The sequence below is a fragment of the Mustela nigripes genome, chromosome 13 (assembly GCF_022355385.1).
Source record: "Mustela nigripes isolate SB6536 chromosome 13, MUSNIG.SB6536, whole genome shotgun sequence".
NCBI classification, from domain to species: Eukaryota; Metazoa; Chordata; class Mammalia; order Carnivora; family Mustelidae; genus Mustela; species Mustela nigripes.
In genome coordinates, this window is record NC_081569.1 from 96841629 (window position 1) to 96863736 (window position 22108).

At 39.6% G+C, this 22108-nt stretch overlaps 2 protein-coding genes across 7 annotated transcripts; one reads left to right on the forward strand and one right to left on the reverse strand.

The window, feature by feature from the left end:
- Positions 1-2817: 2817 nt before the first annotated feature.
- RPS29 (ribosomal protein S29) lies at positions 2818-4554 on the reverse strand. The gene is made up of 3 exons (XM_059371265.1): positions 4443-4554; positions 4111-4210; positions 2818-2942 (listed from the first exon to the last, which is right to left on the reverse strand). Exons 1-3 carry the CDS (start codon positions 4502-4504, stop codon positions 2934-2936), a joined length of 171 nt encoding a protein of 56 aa, XP_059227248.1. The 5' UTR covers positions 4505-4554; the 3' UTR covers positions 2818-2933.
- A 6043-nt stretch (positions 4555-10597) lies between these two features.
- On the forward strand, positions 10598-21668 carry LRR1 (leucine rich repeat protein 1). Of its 6 annotated transcripts, none has more exons than XM_059371266.1 (4): positions 10598-11118; positions 14602-14703; positions 16180-16901; positions 19826-21668. In XM_059371266.1, the coding sequence occupies exons 1-4, from the start codon at positions 10906-10908 to the stop codon at positions 20064-20066; spliced, it is 1278 nt and encodes a 425-aa protein (XP_059227249.1). In that variant the 5' UTR covers positions 10598-10905; the 3' UTR covers positions 20067-21668. The 6 variants fall into 6 exon arrangements, with proteins under 6 accessions (XP_059227249.1, XP_059227250.1, XP_059227252.1 ...); XM_059371267.1 differs by having other exon boundaries at positions 14605-14703; XM_059371270.1 differs by having other exon boundaries at positions 10883-10972; positions 14605-14703.
- The last annotated feature ends 440 nt before the right edge of the window (positions 21669-22108 follow it).

Here is a 22108-nt window from a genome sequence, read left to right on the forward strand (position 1 = left end):
GTATTGAAATTTATTTCTCTAGTAGGTTATTTTAAAGACTACTAAAATTTACCAAAGCTTTTCATAAATGCTGGACATTTATAGTTTAATGTTAACAGCAGTTCTGGAGATACTCTATTTAGTTTGAACTTCACTTACAATACTATCTTGGAAAAGTTACTTATTCTTTTTGCCTCAGTTGCCTCATTTGTAAAATAAAGGAGCTATACCTCACAGAGTTATATTATAAAGAGTCTAATTCCAGTAAAGCATTGTGCCTGACACAATACATGAACTTGAAAATTTTACCAATTATAGGTAAAAGTCTGAGAATCCATGGAGAAAAATTCTGATTTTGAAATGGACCAAAAGTTTGCTGATGTCTTTCAAGGAAATCAGAGCTCTGGCTAGCACAATCTTGGGGTGAGGGCCCAAGCCTTTGTGTTCCAGGTAGTCTACAGCCCGAAGGTTACATACTTGCCCAGAGACAACTTCTAATTCTGCCCAGTGGACAAATTATTTCCCTCTCCTGTTGAAAAGGCCAGTTTTACACTTATTTGTAAGCTCATTTCAACATCCTTGGTTCACCTACTAGGAATGTTTTTTAATTGTTTGAACAGGCTGAAAGTTTACTGGTTTCAGTAATAAGCTGAACAAAAATCTTGGCAGGTCCTTGACAGATCCCATACAGATCTAATTTAGTAAGTCAAGGGACCCAAAATCTAAGAATATATTCTCTATGCTCCAATGGTTGTTTGGATTTGTCATGGATTTGTCGTATTTTGCTATCAACATCATTGAACATTCATTTAGTAGGTAATTTAACTCAACAATTAAGGACCTACTATTAATATACAAGGCAGTTGCTATGTGCTGCAGTAAACATGGAAATAATTCCTGCCTTAATATAATTGTTTCTGGGGAAGAGTGTGTAGTAGGCAGTAAGAACATTAGCTTTGATATTGGACAGTCTCTAGTTCTAGACCAGTTCTGATCACTTTACTTGGGTAGACTTTGGTAATGAAATAACTGCAACTCTAAGCCTGTTTTCCTCAGTGGTATAATGAGCATTCTATGAAAAAGTCTGTGACTTGAAAAAAAATAGCGCACTTAAGGCACTCAGCCTTTCTGGCACATACATGTTAAGTCTTAAGCAGTAAGTTATTCAACTCCTAGAAGAGAAGTCAGACCACCTAATCCACACCAGCCTTCCCATTCTCTCATACACACAGGGCCAGGACTGGCTAGGGCATGTCCCCTTGGCCAACACACAATACATATGGGAGCAAGTATTTACATAGCACCATCCCACCAGACCAGAGTTCAGATGTAGGAGTCTTATCACATCTGAAATTTCCACATTTGCTCAGCTAGTACGGGTCTTAACCACCCTATCTGCGATAGCAGCTCCATTCCCTTACCAGAAACTTTCCTACACCTTCAAGCTCTTCTTCCAATATTCTTTGGTATATTCCAATATTCTTTACACATTACAGTTTGAAATCTGGCTCTTCCCCAAACATCTCTCCAGCAGCAACTGCGGTTTATTATCCTCTACTCCTGGGCAAGGTTAGGAGCAAAGGTATATTTGCCAAAAAGCTCATCATAGTTAAGCTTCAGTTGTCCCCAACTTCCATGAGCACCTACAGTAGCAATACATTTGTCATGTTTTTGAAACTTTGCAGATAGCTTAACCACCATCAGTTAAGGGGTCTGTTCCACTTATTTCTAGCCGCACTTCCCTTCCTGAGAAGACACGGTATCAACCCAAGTTTATTAGAAAGTTAGCTGATCACTCCCTGCTTGGCTTCTGGTATGCCATTCTCTTGGTTTCTCCTGCAGTCTTTTCATCTTCCCACCTGTCCCGGAGTAACCCACAACAGTCCTGTTCATATATTATTCACTCCATAGATTTTCCCTAGATTTTAGGAATTAGATCTCTTCTAGTTACAATGAGATCCCAAATTAGCAGGTATGATTCATATTCTTAGGACAACCAAAATTGTACAAGCACTCCTAAGTTCCCAACGATTGCAGAGTAATGTACCCAAATGCTCATCTACTTGGGAACTCCATATGGAAGTCTAAAAGCACCTTCAACTTACTATGCCCTAAACTTAACTCTTCTTCCCCAAACCATTTTCAGTTCTCACTCAGGAAGGACTATAGCCTTCCCATTGCTTGGACCAACCCTTAGAATCCTTTATTTTGTATCTCCCCCATCCAAGCTTACAACAAATCCTGTCATCTTGCTCTTCTAAAGCCATGTTTGTAGACGACCTCAAACACTCCCTTTTATCCTAGACCGAGCCAAGATCACTTGCCTTCCAACATACTTGTTTCCCTCCTTCCACCTTTGCCTCATCCAAGTTTATTTTGCTGACAAGACCCATGAACTTTTAATCACCGGTCTCTCCTTCCACATACAAACATTTGACCAACTTATAGTCTTTCATCTGTTAATTACCCCAAAAGCCAGGACCGCTACCTCTGCACCTCTGGGCAATGCCAAGGTTTCAGTAGTAGTTTTTTTGTTTTGTTTTTCAAAAAAACATGTTTCAACAGTTCTATCTCTACTGCCTAGCTCACCACAGCAAATCTATTACCTATGAGACACTTAACTTGGGTTATATGCTGGATGCTCCCATATGTAAGCCATTTTATGTTAATAAAAATGTTTTTTTGAAATATAAAAACAATGCTGGCATTTTTAGCAGAGTTCAACATGAGTACTTTTACATTAAAAGAAAGTAAGCCACATATGTTGGTGATGAACCGTTGAGAAAATAGCACATTTGAAAAAGGAGATTCCTGTAATCAAATGACCATTCCATTCACTTTAAAGCACTCATAATTTGAGGATTTTTATTTTATGTACAATGAGCTGGCATTAAGGTAGGTATCTTGGTTATCTGCAGGTAGGTATCTTGGATGACCCATTCAAGGAAGTTCACTTAATCCAACTGCAAAGAAAAAAAAAAAAAAAGACAAGAAAGATATTAATCCAAAATGTTTATTTAAATACCTATTTTATTCTCACAAACACTGGCTCTCATTACAAAAGAGTGAGGTTCAAACCAGAAATCTAACCCACCCAAACTAGCCACCAAGCTCTAAAAATCTTAAAATATGTATTGAATGTTTACAATGAGCTGTTCCACAAACCACTATTATATTCTAGACTGTAATCTTTAGTACTGGTATTCACTTCTTCCATCAAAAAATTCCCCACCAGAAAACACTACTACATAAAAAAATCTTTACCAAAACCTCAGGCTGGTTAAGTAGGTAACTAATCACACAGCTAGTACTTTGGTATTCAATGTGTGAGAGACCCTACTATAGCAATCATTCGTACGTTAACTCATTTAACCCTCTGAGTAACCAGGCCACAAAGCTATTAGCTCAAGGGCTTGAGTCCATTCTCATCACTGACACACCACCTCCCACCCCACCGAGTGAGATACATGAACTTCCACAATGTAACAAGCATATACTTGCTAAGTGGTCAAAACTAAAAGTCTAACCCTAGGATACTTACTTTGTGTCTACCCGACATCATACTGTAACACCAGTAACTGTATATCTCAAAGAGCCAAGAAAGTAAGTGGTAGTTTTCACCATACGGGGAAGAAAACATTCTGGCATTTATCTAAATTTTAGAAGTGAAGACAGCTCCACATATGCGTAACTAATTTACACAACAACCTTGCCATTTATCTTTCTCAGGCAGAAACGGAACTTCATGGGACTGGACTAACGTCAGGAGATTTTATCTTGAATCCTAAAGTCTGTCTGGCCCCCATTCTCAAGCTCATTCCAGGACATGCTATCTCACGTCTCCGGGCAGTGGCCAACACATGTATTTCGCTGGAAAATGTCTAGATACGATTCAAGAGATCTGAAACTTAATTTCCAGTGTTTTCTAAAACTGACTGCCACTGGTAAAAAGGAGTGAGACTGTAAAAATCTATCCCATTACCCTGTCCAAACTCTTCAACCGTGCTGTCCGATACCCCAAAAAGCCCCGCTAACAACTAAGAGAGAAAACGCTGTTGGTCGAAAGCTCTAAGTAAGTATCTACGTTCCCAGCTCACAGAACCGGGAGGAGACAACCCCGCGGCCGCGTACCTTAATGAAGCCTATATCCTTCGCATACTGACGGAAACACTGGCGGCACATATTGAGGCCGTATTTCCGGATCAGACCGTGCCGGTTTGAGCAGACGCGGCTGTAAGAAGAGAAGGCGTTACTGCGAGCCGCCGAAATGGAAGGATTCCGCACTCGGGGGCCACCACCCGCACCACCGATCTTTCGCCACCCGTCAGAGGCCCGTAATGGCGGCAGTCACGGCTCCAGAGTCGGTCTACCCCCACGAGGCGCGGCGGACTCCTCTCCATGAGAGATCTGGCGGCGTCACAACCGAGTGCAACCCTTCCCTAAAACCACATTCTGTTTCTTACCAAGACCGAGAACCCTGGCCAAATTTCCTCGGATGGCTCCAGTAGAGCTGCTGGTGACCCATCTTGCTCTCTCGGATGCAACGAGGCAAAAGGAAGGAGCGACCCCACGCATGCGCTCTTCAAATTTTCGAGACACGGCTTACCCAGAATGCAGTGCCGACCAATGACGCGAGCGCAGTGCGGCTATGCTGTTTCGAGGGAGTATATCGGGGCGGTCTCGGAAACAGGCTAGGCCGGCACGGCTGATGACGTCAATGCAGCTCAGCCTCTAGTATTAACTTGCGCTGCTCTCGAGCGCCGGGCGCGGTGGCGCGCGCCTGTAGTCCCAGCTACTCGGGAGGCTGAGGCAGGAGGATCGCTTGAGCCCAGGAGTTCTGGGCTGTAGTGCGCTATGCCGATCGGGTGTCCGCACTAAGTTCGGCATCAATATGGTGACCTCCCGGGAGCGGGGGACCACCAGGTTGCCTAAGGAGGGGTGAACCGGCCCAGGTCGGAAACGGAGCAGGTCAAAACTCCCGTGCTGATCAGTAGTGGGATCGCGCCTGTGAATAGCCACTGCACTCCAGCCTGGGCAACATAGCGAGACCCCGTCTCTTTTGAAGCCGAAAAGAATGAATCTTGAACTCCTGAGAAACAGAAAACAGGAGGGGAAAAAAAAAAAAAAAAAAAATCTTTTCATCGCCTGAACCATTAATTTTCTTAATTAAAATTTTACAATTGGAAAAAGGATTTTGCCTCGACTCAGCACTGACACCTGCTGGAATAAATTAACAAAATACCTTAAAGTCAGCTGTAATAATGAAGAGTCAACAGTAGGAGTTTCTCTTTGGTCAAACAGAATGCGTTTCAGAGCTGTTTCTTGTTTTTTAATCAAGGGACACACTCTTAGAGATACACCTTCAGCAACCAAGAAAAATAAGAGGTTTACTGTGTTTGATATTTAAATGTAGTTAAATATAAGCGAGAAACAAGTTGCACAATGTAGGTTGCTTTGACCGGATGATTTCATTACAACTACTAAAGAATGAATGCCATCTAATAATATGCTGAAAGATGTCTAAATTCCACATAGACGTTTATAATGTCTCTAGATAAACCTAAAACTATACATGATACCAAAATCAAAGCTTTAACTAAATCTACAAAATGTACCACAGAGTGAAAATTCCAATAAAATTTTACACACGAATTCTTGTATTAAAACTGAAATACAACACTTCTTGAGGTATGCCCTTTCAGGATTCTGAGGGTGAGCGTGCCCCTCGCAATCATTAAATTAGGTACTTTGGTGCAGGCTGAAGGAAGAAGGCAAGTCAAAAATTTAAAAAAAACAGATATGACTTGATTCCTGCTCCTAAAATTTGCAGATGTAGGGAACAAAATGGGATTATCTCAAAGAGCTCTTCCTTCCAGTGTCGACTTGTGTGACTCAATGACATTACACAACTAAGTAAGCAGAACACTATGTCTTATGATGGATGTGGTGTACAAGAGGAGCAAAGAAGAGAAAAATTAATGCTAGCTCAAGATATACTTAAGATGCCTTTGAAGTAAGCCTTGAAGGGTGGAATTTCTACAGGCAACACTAGATGGAAGGGAATGCCTAATGACAGGAAGAGTTTGAGTCAAAAAATGGAGTTGTAGAAGGTGAACAATTTTGTGAACTAGAGTTGAGGATGCACAAAAGCTTAGGGACAGGTAAAATAAACGTATTTTATCATAAAGCCTGATTGTAGAGGGTCCAATGTCAAACATCTATAGTTTTCCTACAATTTATATCAGTCATTGATGTGTAGTTTCCAAAAGTCATGTGCCTCTCAAAAGTTAATCTAACCTTTCCCGACCTATAGGTTTCTCAGACCTTTCTTACCTAGTGTACATAACTTTTAAGAGATTACAATAGTTCTGAGATCAGTTCCATAAATATTTCAGCACTTTTGATTCAGAATCCTTTGGGCCTGAAGAAGTGTGAACTCATTTAAAAGCAAAAAGGGAAAGGACAAATAAGAAACAATTAGTTAAACTTGAACAACCTGTTAAACTATCTTGATGATTCAAGTAGTTCTTAATGTTGAAGCCAATGCTCACTGGCCATTCCAAAAATCCTAGAGCCTTTAAGAATTATGCTAAATCTACTCTGCCTGTGCTCTATAAATGGAACAACAAAGCCTAGATGACAGCATATCCCTTTGTAACTTGGCTTACTGAATCTTTCAAGCCCACTGTTAAGGCATATGCTCAGAAAAAAATGATTCCTTTCAAAATATGACTGTTCATTGACAATACCCCTGGTCACCCAAGAACTCTGATGGAGATGTACCATGAGATTAATGTTCTTTCCATGTCTGCTAATACGGTATTCATTCTGCAGCCTATGGATCAAAGGAATCATTTCAACTTTCAAGTCTTTTTATTTAAGACATCTGTTTTGTAAGGCTATGGCAACCACACATAATAATTCCTCCACTGGATCTGGGGAAAAAATTAATTGAAAACCTCATGGAAAGAACTCACTATTCTAGATGCTATTGAGAACATTTACAATTTATGGGATGAGGTAAAAATATCAACATGATCAGGAGTTTGGAAGAAATTGATTGTAACCTTGAGTTCTAGCACTATTTGTTTTAACACGGACTACAGAAAGGTCATGAGCAAATCCCTGTACTCTTTTCAGCCTCTATTACCTTCATGAAAAATGAAAGAATTGCATTGGAATATCTGTAAACTATGTCTCAGCTCTCAAAGTTTAGATTCTATGACAGGAGACTCCTTAAAAGGATTTAATGTGGCAGCAGTATAGATGGTGGATCATTGCATTAGCCCTTTAGCTGATCCTTGTCTCTTTGCTTGCTCCACCTCTAAAGTAATCTGTCTTTACTGACCACAATAACCTGTTTCCTGTTTAGGAAAAACAGGTCTGAATTTTATCGCCTGTTGAAATTTTTCAGTGATTTCCCAGAACTTTCAGGCTAAAGTCCAAAGGCCCTAGTTTAGCAAACAAATTCTTTTCATCATCTGGCTACTTTATATTCCTCTAATGTCCGACATTTATCCCACTGTAGTATAACTGATGGTTTGCTTGTCTCTCCTTAACACTGCAAAATCATCTCTGCCTTCTAAATATCTAACATAAGCACTGGCATACAGTAAGAACATTATAAATACTAAACAAGTGAATAAGTATTGAAGTAAGAAGACCTGGTAAGTTTAGGAATAGTTCTGGAGGAAAGTAATGCAGCTCTCCACTTACATGGTAGCACTAACAGGGGAATGGTGAACATTAATTGGGAAATCATAGTGGGAACATAACTTACAAGACCTAATTAAGGAGCACCAACAGGGGCAAGGTAGCACTATATAGGTACTATATAATCTACTGATCAAGTGCATATTTGTTAATCCTTTAGCTTTATTTAATGAAGTTTATTATTCAAAAAAACAACTTTAGGGGCAGCTGATGGCTCAGTTCATTAAGCGTCTATCTTTGGCTCAGTTCATAATCACAAAGTTGTGGCACTGAGTCCAGCATAGAGCTCCCTCCTCAGCGGGGAGTCTGCTTCTCCCTTTGCCTCTGCCCTCCCCTGCTGCTCACGCATACCCTCTCTCTGTGTCTGTCTCTCTCTCAAATGAATAAATAAAATCTTTTTTTAAAGTAAATAAATAAAAATTAAAAACCATCTCTAAGATCTGGTCCCAATGTTCCAGGGCAGGAAAACCTACACTGTCCATAGATTATGACCTAGCTATTTAATAATATGATGTGACTATGATTTACTAGTTTGAAACCAAGTGAGCCACAAACCTAAGTGAGTAAAGTTTACTATGGGTACAAATGAAGGGGGCAAGAGTCAGAGATTCAATTAATTAACTGTTGGATGCTGTATGCACCAGAAACCCAGGGTACTAAAGGAAATGAAAGGTAATTTTAAGTGCAATTGAATTTCTAAACTCCAAAAAAGGAGACCAAGATGTTAAAGATAGCTAGTGGAAACTGAACTGGGTTTTGAAAGATTAATAGGATCAATTAGTATGAACACAACAGGGGTGGAAATAAGTGTAGTATGTAGGCCAGGAGGAAGGGGAACCAATTGTCCAGAAGGAAAACTAATCTAGACATCATTTCTTTGATTCCTTTTGTTAAAAACTGTACCCCACTTTAAAATGCCTTGAATTTTCATACTCTTTCAGTCTGCAATTCAAACTAGCTTGAGGTAATTGAGGGCAGAGGAGAGCAACACGCAGACTTTGTGTGGTAGTAAAGACAGAAGTGTGAATGGGTAATCAAAGAATTTTTAAAAAATAATTTCTGTACCCAACATGGGGCTCAAACTTACTATCTTGAGATCAAGAGTCCCATGCTCCACCAACAGCCAGGTACCCCTAAAGAATACTTTGCTTCATAAACAGTTCCAGAAAGACCAAAATAAATGCCATATCCAAGTATTTCAGCCATTAAAAATGGGGACACTAAGGGGGAATGTGGGGGGGGGAGGGAAAGAGATGAGATCTCAAAAACAAATATATGGTTATTTTACTTTCAGTCCAGTATTATTTTATGTGATATTCTTTAATAAGATAATCTAATTTCTGTGTTTTGGGAAGCACACATCTTTGAAAATCTGGCAGTTAGGAAGATAAGTTTTTGACTGTACACACAGATGTGGGAAACAAAGACAGAAGGAAATGTAGATAAAACTAAATCACCTTATAACCTACGAGATCTTGAGTCTTCTTTAACATTTGCAAGTCCTTTTGGAACCTCCCTTATCTTTACTTCCCCTAACCCAAAGTATATAATCACTTGCTCCTCAGAATCCTGGGGCAGTGGGGAGCAGCCCTAGATGCCTGTGCCTGATGTCCAGGCAAAACCACCATTTCCCACGGAAGATCTCTCAAGAATTCTTTCTTGGCCATGGACTCCGGACCCTACCAACAACATTCAAAAAACTACATCAGCACTATTATTTTATTCTAAAATCACCTTGAAACTGTTAAGTAACTTTCATATCTTTAGATTATTTAACATCTGATCACTGAATCCGTGTTTCATTTACCCAGGTTAGCACCAAAAAGAGGGATGGAGTTGTTATATTCTTGGTTTTTGTACATATCTATTCTAATTGAAATTACATCAGCTTGTACATTTAAGATTTTCTCAGCTCCCAACTGTCCCTGAAAGTTCTGAATGTATTTGAGATACCTGTCGTGATTTAAGCTGTTTTTTTTTTTTTTTATTGTTTTACTCAAAGAACAAAAGTAGGTAATACCTGTAAAGTCTGTTCTTGAAAACTCTAAGGTGTCGTTTTAGTTTAGTTTTGTTTCCCTCTGGCCATGAGATTAGCTGTTGCTAAGTGCGGAGTTGTTTTCATCTCTACATGCAAGATTAGAAAACGGGCGGGGCGGGGGGTAGTGCTCCATTAATCACTAATTTTTAAAAACCAATTACGTTTTTCGGAACTAGAATCAACAGATAACACTTTAGGTTCAACATGTTGTAAACAGGGGTGTTCACTTAAGCATAAATCATTATAGGGTCATAGTTGAATTGAAAATCAGTATTTCTATAAATCGTTTCACATTCGCGAAAGTACAGCTCAAACGAAATGAATGTTTAACCAAAGGCCGGTACGAAGGTGAGGTGAGAGAGGCGCCTAGGACACGAAATTCAAGGAGACGAGACTACGACCCTGAGAGCACCTCCTTCGCCCCGCCTACGGCCTAGCCCTCCATTAATAAACGTAATGAATTCGAAAGGCATGTGGGGTCTGGACGGTCTTAACAAGTGTCGGATACAGTTAAACCAGTCACTCCACACAACCGCTACTAGGCATTTGTTCGACAGAAATCGCCAAGTCAAATACTGTCCTATCTTTCAGTTCTGACGGGACAGGTGTTGCCTCCGGAGTGAGCGGAGCCACCAAAACCAAAACAAACACCAGCCCATCCGCGCCAGGAAATGCCGCAATGGGCAGCTCGTAAAGTCCCAAGTTCCGAAGCTATGTAGGTAAAGACACTCTCCCTTTAACAGGGGAGCACCCGCTTCCCCTTGGGAAACTCAACTACCGAAACCCGTTAAGTGTCCACAGCGGAAACTAGAACTCCGCCCCAAACAATAACCACCTGCCCCGCCAGCCGCAAGCGTTCCTGGGAAAGGACGTTGCGCCTTCGCCAGTCGCCGGTATCGGGAGGCACGAGCCGAATCCTCAGGCGGCCGGTATCCGCGCTCCGCCGACCGGCAGCCGCAGTGAGGACTCGGCCCTGCAAGTGAAATGGGAGGCAGGCGCCCCCGCAGATCCATAGAGCCGCTGTTCTGAGAAAATCCGAGCTGTGGGCACTCCGAGCAGGCAGGCAGATCCGGGGACAGCCCGCGCGCTCCAGGACCCCGGCGGCGGCGCGGCGCGGCGGGAAGGGGGAAGTTTCAAAGCCGAGTTCTGGATTTGGCTTACAGCTGCTGGGAGAAATGAAGCTCCACTGCGACGTAGAAGTAGTCAGTCGGCATTTGCCGGCTCTGGGAATGAGGAACCGGGGTAAGGGCGTCCGGGCGGTGTTGAGCCTCTGTCAGCAGACGCCCAGGAGTCAGCCTCGGGCTGGGGCTCGGGACGATAGAGGCGGCCCGCACCCCACCTGCCTGCTCATTTCCACTTTGAAAGACAAGCGTGGGACCCGCTATGAGGTGCGTGGACAGAACCCGGCCTGCCTCGGGAATTGGCCACGAGCTCCTCTCTTTCGGGTCTCGCATGCTCGCCGGTTCCAGAGGTTGGAGCCTGGCCTGGGGGCGGATACCTGAGCCCCACCACCCCTTCCAGCCCTGGGCGTCTCCTGTGAACCCGAAGGAGGAAAGCTTTTGAGAGGGCACCTTTTCCTTATTTTTCTTTCCTTTTTTTTGCCCTAAACTGACAGCCTTTCTATTCAGTAGTGGATAGTAGCCCGGACCTTTTAAAGCCTCTGGAAACTCGGTCTGCGTGAAACTAAACTTTAAATGAAACAGCATTCCAGTTTGGGGGACCAGTAAAATAATTGCACTTTCGTTCAGTAAGCTTTTTCCCCCCACGGTACTTTCGCTAGCTTTTTTTTTTTTTTTTTTTTTTTTTAGGCTTTAAGTGATGCTGGATAGTGTCCAAGGTCGCTAGACCACATTGGTATAGTAGTATAACAGTAATGCATTGGGTTGCATCTTGATATTTTATTAATGTTACTGGTTAGTGCATCTCTCTCTCTCTTTTTCCTTAAATGTTTAATTTCCTAAGACTTGATTTTCTAGGGCGAGGGCTTTTTCTCCTCTACAGAGCAATAGTAAACTCTAAAAACAATTGGAAGATGAAACAATTTTCAAAACACAAGTTTTATAAAATTGTCTTCCTCATTTTACAAGGCACTATGTTATTTTGTCAGAATGACTGGCATACCCTTATGTCTAAATAAAGTTTATACATAAAATTGAGGGGACAACTCATCTCCCACCCTTGCATCTGACTCTTGTCCAGATTTTATACAGTTTCTGGGATTATTCCCTCATAGTGTTGTACTCCACAATGAATACTCTTAGTTGAGGGATGTGTTTATTGCATCTCATTCAGAGATGCTTAATAATTGATACAGGCAGTTAAAAGTATAATTTCTCCTTTTTCATGGAATCAACTCATATAGCTTTTCAACTTGAAAAGACTTCAGCAATCACCCAATATTTTATAGGTTAGAAGACTGTAAGCTGACAGAAGCAAACTCATAACAAGAATTGTGTCTCCCTTTTCTTCACCATTGTCTTCCCCAATAACCCCAGCTCGGGTAGTGTATATTTTTAAAAAGTCTGTAACAATCTCTTCCCTAAGCTTAAGTGCACTAGTAATGGTAGGTCGTGATCCTAATCAAAACTTTACTGAGAACTATGAGTTGAAGGTTTACTGTGTGCAAGATGCAGTGCTAGATGCTATGGGAGAATAAACTTGATTTAGTCACTATCCTTCCAAGACTAGAAAGGAAAAAAACAAAAACTAGTGCTTGCACTACAAAGGTGGGCTATGATAAATGCTATAATAAAGGTAGAAGTATAATAGTAAAGTATCAAAAAGCTAAATGAATTTCATTACAGAGGCTTGAGAAAGTGGGTTTTTCTTTTTCAAGATTGATTGATTGATTGATTTGAGAGAGAGCAGGAGCAGGGCAGAGGGAGAGGGACAGGCAGACTCCCTGCTGAGCAGGGAGCCTGATATGGGACTCAATCCGAGGACTCTGGGATCATGACCAAAGCTGAACACAGATGCCTAACTGATTGAGCCACCCAGGCATCAGAGAAAGGTTTTTGTAGAAGAGGTAGTGGCACAGGCCTTGGAACATAGTGGGTGCTCAGTAAACATTTGTTGGAAGAGTTAAAGTGGTGTTGTTGGTCCTGGGTCCTGAAGACTAGTATTAGTGCTAAGTGTAGAAGTATCTTGGGGATCTTTCTTTTACCAACTTTTCTATTCCATTGTTCAGCTACTACCCATCTCACTGTAATTTCTAAATCTGTATCTTTAACTAGTCCTCTCCTAATTTCCAACTTGAATCTTCTATCGATTGGAAATCTTCACTAAGATATGTTGTAGCATTTCATACTCAAGATATCTAAAAATTAATTTTCTTTGCCACCCTAAATTTGCTTTTCTCTTGGAATTATGCAACTCATTAAATAGTACTCTGCTCTTGGGATGCCTGGGTGGCACAGTTGTTTGAACATATGCCTTCAGCTCAGTTCATGATTATGGGGTCCTGGGATCAAACCCTGAGTCAGGCTCAGAGTGGGGTCTGCCTCTCCCGCTCTCCACCTCGTGTTCTCTCTCTCTCTCAAATAGATAAATCTTAAAAAAAAAAAAAAAAAAGTGTTCTGCCCAGAAGCCTTAAAGCTTTTACATTCCCACATCAAATAAAATACTGAATTCTTTCAGTTCTACCTCATAGGTATCTTTCAGATTTTCTTACCTCCTTCTGTCCCAACTACAGTCTAAACCACCATTAACCCTTCCTTGGCTAGTCTCTTAAAAGATGCTCCTATTTCTACCCTCCCCCATCCTAATTCCCCCTCCCCCAAAGTTCGTTCTTACACTGTGGTTAAAGGGAAGTTATCAAAGTGTAGAACTATGTTCACAACTTAAAGTCGTTCAGTAGATATCATTTGCAGAATAAAATCCAAAATTCTTGACATGGTTTACAAAAGTTTTCAGCCTTCGATCTCTGCCTGTCTGGGTTCACTTGCTTCTACACTGAATCCTTTAGCCATATTGAACTTCTTTCAGCTCCTCACAGCTGCCAAACTCCCTTGCCTTCAAGGCTTAGTACACATTTTTCCTTATCGGTATGCTATTCCCTCTCTCTCCCCAGTATCCTCACTTGCCCTACATCTCTTTCAGTTCTCACCTTCAAGGTCACCTTTCCCCTAGACCAGGTGAGCTTCCTTTGCTATATAAGGTCTTAGAGTAGTCTCTAATTCCCTTATCTTAATATTTGTTGTGCTTATAATTGCTTACTTAATAATTGTCTCTCATCAGACTTTATAAATGTAATTTATAAAGACAACTTTATAAATGTAATTATCATTTGGTTTTCTTCACTACTATTGTTTTAACCCCCTTGACATAGTACCCGGTACAGAGTGGCTTTTCAGTAGTTGTTGAAGTCTAAAGCAGAAGCAACAATTGTCATTAGTAATTTTTGAGCACCACTATGTGTCGGTCACTGTTGTGCCTCCGTGGATACAGTATCGAACAAAGGAAACAAGATTCCTGGTTTCTTGGAATTTATAATCTTGTGGGAGTGTGTCCACTTGGGACTAATGGACTGAAGTTAAGAAGGCAAGTAACTACTATTGGCAGCTCCTACTACGGTCACATAGTTGGAACGGGAGAAGAGGAGCATTCTCCCAAACGGGATTCACAGGAAAGGGTTACTGGGCTGATAAAACAGTAGTATCTACCAGAAGCTAGATAAGAAATGTAGCTACCCAAATGCTTAAAAAGAAAGAAAGAAAAAAAAAAACACACAATGAAATTAAAAACTAAAACTTAAAACCACAAAACTCCCAGACTTCAATAAAAAGCCTGGCAAAGTGACGGGCACATTCTAGTTGTAATAAATATTGAATCACAATACCTGGTTTTATCCTTTTTTTCTCATTGGTTTTAAGCAGCTAAAGGAGAACATTGAGCAGTTCTTCACCAAATTTATGGATGAGGGGAAAGCTACTGTTCGGCTAAAGGAGCCTCCTGTGGATATCTGTCTAAGTAAGGTATGGTATTAAAAACACTAATGGTTAGGTTGGTTGATTGTATTTTCTTTATAGAAGAAGCTGTTTGAGCATCCTGATATCCCACTTAGCTGAACAGGGATGGACACTTGGCAGATGTGTTTGAAGAAGCAATGGCAGCTTCTCTGGCATGCTGGCCCAGCTCTAAAAGTGCAGAGAGGCTATGCAGGATGGGGAGGAAGGAGAATGACTTAGCTCTGTGCTCCAGATGGAGCCTTATGGTGTTCTAGAGGGGAACTATAAGGCCGGTGGCACAAGTCTACATTTTGCCAGCATAATCAGGTTGCAAATCTAAATTTGGTGTAAAAAAAGATAAAATGCAAGTAGGACAATTTAGGGGGTGTTATATTTATTATCATTTTAGAAAATACTTAAACCATTAAAATATTTTTTTAAAAAACAATTTACTTATTTTAGAGAGAGAGTGAGAGAGCATGAATGGGAGAAGCAGAGAGAGAGAGGAAGAGAGAATCTCAAGCAGACTCCAAGCTGAGTTCGGAGCCCGATGTGGGGCTCGATCTCATGACCCTGAGATTATGACCTGAGCCAAAACCAGGAGTCAGATACTTATTGGACTTAAGCCCCCAGGCACCCCTAAAGATTTTATTTTTATACTTAACACCTTTTTTATACTCTACACCTAATGTGGGACTCGGACCTACAACCCCAAGGTCAAGAGCTGCATGCTTCACCAAATGAGCCAGCAAGTGCCCCATCTTAGTTCATCTTAAATCCGTCTTTTTTCTTTTTTTAATGATCTTATTTATTTGGGTGTGCCTGGGTGGCTCAGTGGGTTAGAGCCTCTGCCTTCAGCTCAGGTCATGATCTCAGGGTTCTGGGATCCAGCTCTGCATCGGGCTCTCTGCTCAGCAGGGAGCCTATTTTTCTTCCTCCTCTCTCTGCCTGCCTCTCTGCCTACTTGTGATCTCTGTCTGTCAAATAAATAAATAAAATCGTTAAAAAAATAAATAAAATAAAGATTTCATTTATTTGATAGAACACAAGTTGGGGAAGTAGCAGGTAGGGAGAAGGGAGAAGCAGGCTCCCCCTCTGAGCCGGGTGCCCTACACGGGGCTGGATCCCAGGATACTGGGATCATGACCTAAATAGAAGGCAGCTGCTTAATGACTGAGCCACCCAGGAACTCCAAACCCAACCTTAAGTGGAATCTTTTCATGCTTTCCCATCTTATTTTATGCTCTTTTCGTTCCTTTTTAAATGGTTTTATTTAGAGTGTGTCTTTCAACATAACCTTTTTTCAGAAATTTTCAAAGTTTTGTATCTGTATTGAAATTTAGTCAATAAAGTGCTAAAAAAATTATTTTTACTGCCATTTTCAAGAAATGATTGCACCATTTTGCATGCATAATTTTACAGAATTTGTTGTATGATGAATTAGCATGCATATATTATCTAAAATGGAATTTATAATTGTACGACTTATTTTTATTTATTCAGGCCAATTCCAGCAGTTTAAAAAGTTTCCTTACAGCTGTGAGACTGGCTCATAGAGGTTGTGATATTGAAGCACCACTTACAACATTCACACCAGTGAAGACTTCAGAATTTGAAAAATTTAAAACTAAAATGGTTATCACATCCAAAAAGGACTATCCTCTAAGCAAGAACTTTCCATATTCTCTGGAACATCTTCAGACTTCTTACTGTGGGCTTGTCCGAATTGATATGCGTATGCTTTGCTTAAGAAACCTGAAGAAATTAGACTTGAGTCACAACCATATAAAAAAGCTTCCAGCTACAATTGGGGACCTCATCCATCTTCAAGAACTTAACTTGAATGACAATTATTTGGAGTCATTTAGTGTAGCCCTGTGTCAGTCCTCACTCCAGATGTCACTTCGGAGTTTGGATCTCAGCAAGAACAAAATTAAGGCACTCCCTGTGCAGTTTTGCCAGCTCCGAGAACTTACAGATTTGAAACTTGACGATAATGAATTGATTCGATTTCCTTTCAAGATGGGACAATTGACAAAACTGCGTTTTTTGTCAGCAGCTCGAAATAAGCTTCCCTTTTTGCCTAGTGAATTTAAAAATTTATCCCTTGAGTACTTGGATCTTTTTGGAAATACTTTTGAACAACCAAAAGTCCTTCCGATTATAATGCTGCAAACGCCATTAACTTTATTGGAATCTTCTGCACAAGCGGTATTATATAATAGGTAAGACTTTATATAGTCATAAAATGTGGTATCTAGCATTCTAGTATTCTCATCATCCTCACTGTAATAGTCACAGTCTTTAACATAGTTTACAATGCTGTGCACAAACTGGCCTCTTGCACCAGTGACCTTCTTGGTGCTCCTTACTCCGGCTTGGAATGCTTTTCTTCCAGAAGGTTCATAACTCACTTTCTCACTTCATTCAGTTCTCTTCCCACATGGCACCCAGAAAGGCATTTCTTGACTCTATTTAAAGTTTGATTCCCCCACCTCCTTACACTGCTTGACTTTTTTGTCATGGGATTTATTACCTGGTATTACATATTTTTTAACTTTTTTTTTTTTTGGTCAGTTTTCCCCACTATAATGTAAGATCCATGAGGGCATGGACTTTGTCTTATTACTTACTGTTTCCCCAGGGTCTAAAATGTGATATTCCTCCGTTCCTACCATATATTAGGCTCTTAATTAATATTTGAATGAATGAATGAATGGCAGTTGTTTCTCCAAGAGTGGTCCATGACCAACAGTATCAGAATCACCTAGCAACTTGTAAGAGATGTGAAGTTTTAACTCCACTATAGACCTACTGAATCAGAAAATCTGAGGGTGGGGTCTAACCCTGGTGTTTTTATCAGTCCTTCCAGGTAGTATTGATGCACTCTAAAGTTTGAGAATTACAATCTGGCACAGTGGTCAAGTGTGGTCTTTGGAGTCAGACTTGAGATTGATTCCTGGCTTTACCCCTTAGTGTGGTTTTAGCAAGTTATTAAACCTCCTTTGATTCAATTTTCTCATTTGTGAAACAGGAATAATAATACCCACTTTACATAGTTGTGAAGATAAAGGAGCTAATACTTTGGCATATAGTAGGACTCAATAGCTGTTGGTTCTCCTCCCCCTTGTCTTTGAACACTAACTGCACGTGGTTTCATGAGACCCCAAACTCCGTGCTTCTTTCATATAGGAGACTAAGATGTAGACCAAATTATTATTGAGTGCCCATAAAATGGTAGGAAGACCATATTTCAGAGACAGGATTGGTTTTTTAGTGGGTAGAGAGGATTAGAAAAAAAAAAGGGGGCGCCTGGGTGGCTCAGTGGGTTAAGCCTCTACCTTCGGCTCGGGTCATGATCCCAGGGGCCTGGAATCGAGTCCCGCATGGGGCTCTCTGCTCAGCAGGGAGCCTGCTTCTCCTCATCTCTCTCTCTGCCTGTCTCTCTGCCTATTTGTGATCTCTCTCTCTGTCAAATAAATAAATAAAATCTTTAAAAAAAAAAAAAAAAGCCCATGGGCCTAGAAAAATACACAGAATTTTGCATACAGCTTTATAATGCTCATGGACCCTGACTGAAATCAGTTACAACCCTCCCTCCTCACCATTTGTATTTAAGAGCTCTTAGTTTAAAGTGGTGATTCTCAAACTTTATTTCACATTTGGAGTCACCTGAGGAGCTTTAAAAATTCTGATGATTTGAGACACCTGGCTGGCTCAGAACTGACGTCCAACATAGAAAAGTGGAAGGAAAAAAATAGGTGATTAAAATGTGATATGATAGGGAAGGTAGAAAAATAAATTGATAGTGGTGAATGATATAGCATGTAGTATTTACATTGTTTTTTAAACTTGACCTCTACTGGTATATGTTCTTTTAAGGTGACCTTAATTTTTACTAATGTATAATTTTGCATGTTTTCAGCCCACTTGTTATAAAAAGAATACCAATCCAAAACTGTGAGAACAATGCCTTTATCTGGCTGCTGGTGAATTGCCCTAACTACTGGTTACAAACAAAGTTATGGTCTATTAGAAAAATTTGTGGGAATTTAAATTATGTTAGATAGAAAATGCAGTTTTTAACTGTTACCTATTTCCCTAGGCTATAATCAACAGCCTGAAAGAGATAAACATAAACATGTGGTAGACACTCCTAGCACAGTTTTTTTTTTTTTAATTGTTACTTATACAAGCAAGAAATTAGTACAGTTGAAAAAAATGAATTGCAAACAAGGCTGGTCACTAATCCCTTATGAAAAGGAAACTTTTTTATTTGATATGTATCTTTTCAGACTCTTTCTAAAAGGGTTTTGAACCCCAGTTTAAATTATGAGTAGATTTTATTTATTTGTTTAAAAGATCTGAACACCTATTACGTGCCAGCCTAAGTTAGGGACTAGAGAACAAAACACAGACTCTGTGGGAGACAGACAAAGTGACTTGGGGCCTGGTTGAGTTTGGGGGAACAGTGTTTTGGGGAGTTGAACAATGGGTAGGCAACCTCAAAAGACAATCTTACAGTGGCTCATAGATGAAGGTAAATAGTTTGACTTGATTTTAATCGCAATGGGCATCATTGGAAGTTTTAAGTAATTCAAGCAAGGTGAGGTCAGCCTACTGGCTTAGCCAGCCAGTAAATTAAAACAAATACCCCAAACAATAAGTGTTTTAAATCTGTTTCACAGTTTAAAGTCCCTTTTGAACAATGGATGCCTAGGAGAATATTTGGATATATTTACGTAAATGTTTCTTCACAAATAGAACTCGGTAATTTTCCCATTACCATTATGAGAATTGTGTAACAGAACTATACCTTTAAATGATCATGTTATACTGGTCTTACAGTGTAGATCCATAAAGGACAGATGACTCTCTGCAGTCTATTCCATGGGTTTTGCTATTAAGTGACAGTGCTAAAAGATACTTTATGGAGTAGTATAAGTATACAATATGTCATATGGTGTTTTTAGTATATTTTCACCATTCTTAACTGTTTGGAAGGGAGGATAATATACTGAGTCACTTAATTAAAGATCTTATTTTTCTATGGTTATAAGTCAGTGTCCAGAAATTCATGACCTAATGCATGAAGTTCTGAATCTAATAGTGTATTAAAAAATTTTTTTTGAACTTTTTTTCCCAATAGGATTCCATATGGCTCTCATATCATTCCTTTTCATCTGTGCCAAGATTTGGATACTGCAAAAACCTGTGTTTGTGGAAGATTCTGTCTAAACTCTTTTATTCAGGGAACTACTACTATGAATCTACACTCTGTTGCTCACACTGTGGTCTTAGTAGATAATATGGGTGGTACTGAAGCACCTGTTATGTCTTACTTCTGTTCTCTAGCCTGTTATGTAAATTCCTGTGATATGTTAAAGTAATAGGTGATACTACAAAAAGAAATTCCATTTAGTTACAGATCAGTTTGGGATTTATTTGTGGTTTGTGTCAAACTGGAGAAAGGGAAGCCTTTCATATACTTGAGGGGAAGATGTTACTCTAACATTTTCAATCATTTGACTGTAAAACCTTAATTTCATTAAAACCTATTTAATTTCCTTGTGAAGAAGCAGTTTTATCAGTTTATTGCACATGTATTTATTTCAACCTAGTGTTTCCAGAATGGGTTGTGGGTTATCTTTTAATGTTAAACAGATATTGATCCCTATCACTCCAGTCATAGAGTTTTCTTACCAATTTTCTTCTTGAGTTTCAGTTAAAGAAATTGAGTTCCTATATGTAGAAAATATACCTTGAAGGACTAAGATAGTGAAAAGTTGTTTGGTATGAAACCATATAAGCATACCACTTTTTGTGTTTTTCTAGTATATTATTCTACATATGGAATTCTATATTCAAGCATAAAGTTGGAGCTGCGTTGGGATAAACAGACTTCAGCTTTTATAGGTTTTATAATGTTACTCACATCTTTGTTGTGATTTCTGTTTTTTAACTTCCAGAGTTGGAACACAGTTTTAGGGTTGAGTAGGAGTTAAAAATTGCTACTTTTTACTGACTACATTCTGTATTTGAAGGTTCTTTTTTCTGTTTATTATTTTAGTAACTTAATATTTTTATTTTTTAATTTAAAAATTGGTGATACACCAGCTAAACTATGATGAGGATTTGAACCAGGGGAAAGGAATGGAAAATGAAGCTGCTTGAAAAAATTGTGGAAAATGAAATCAGAACTGCTCCATTCTGTTCATTCCTATGGCCCTTCTTCAGATCAGCCTCTTTTTTAGATCATTGCAATAGCCTCATAACCGGTTTCTGGGAACAAAGGAAGTAAAAGTTACTAGAGAAAACCATCTCTGGTCTTAGCATACCATTGCTGGTTTGGGCCAGGACTTACAGTTAGTCTGTGTAAGACTATTTCTTATGGCTTAGGTAGCTGCTACTTCCTCTGTCCTAAAATATTTATTTGGAGCATTTTATTCTTTTCTGAAATTACAAGTATTCCTGAGTAAATACTGTTTTAACTGTTAGAAGATTTTTATTAAAACTTGATGTATAGGATCTCTAAAATGTAGTTTCTTCTCAGAGTGGATTCTTTCGTCCAGAGTAATTCTTGGGTGACCTCCTTAAATTTGTTTTGCTTGTGGTCAAATTCTTCCTGCAAAAGATTTCTATATAATTTCTTGTTTTTATTTTTAAAAAATCATATATAATGCAAAAATGGCTTACACATTAAAAAGAGCTGCATTTAGCTCCATCTTTGTTCCAGGTGTTTTACATACAGTATGTGATTTAATACTCACAAATTACCCTGGGAGGTACCACGAACCCAGACCAGAGATTTTAAGTCCAGGTTTTATATACCTTCTAAAGTTAATTCACTTAAGCTCTTAAAACCAAGAATTCTATAATTAAGTAAAACATCTTAGGATTTGCTAAACTCAAAATGTTGAAGGATTACCCATAAATATTATGTAACTACATTAAAGCATCATTCTTTTAAAAATGTATTGTGGCATATTTAACATGTGTGTATCTGATTTTTACATGTTCTTGTAGAAGTTATTTTTATTTTTTTATTTATTTGAGAGACAGGCAGAGGAAGTGGGAGAGCAGACTCTTCACAGAGCAGTAAGCCCAGGACCCTGGGAACATGACCTGAATCAAAGGCAGACACTTGACTGAGCCACTCAGGTGCTCCAGAAGTTTTTCATCAACAAATGCAGAAGTGTCTGTGTTGGGACTAAGTGCCAACCAGCTGTTAGTCCTACACCCTAGCCCTTTGCATTATTCATCTACAAACCATCCCATGTAACTATCTTGGCCAACTTAAAATTCTTGTAGAAATGCAGAATTTGTCTTCTCATAAACCATACCCTTTGTCATTCTTTCCTTTTGATACTCATGTTTTGCCTTCTGTTTGTTGCAAGGCTCACTTCTTTAAGTTTCAGCTTTCCATTCTATT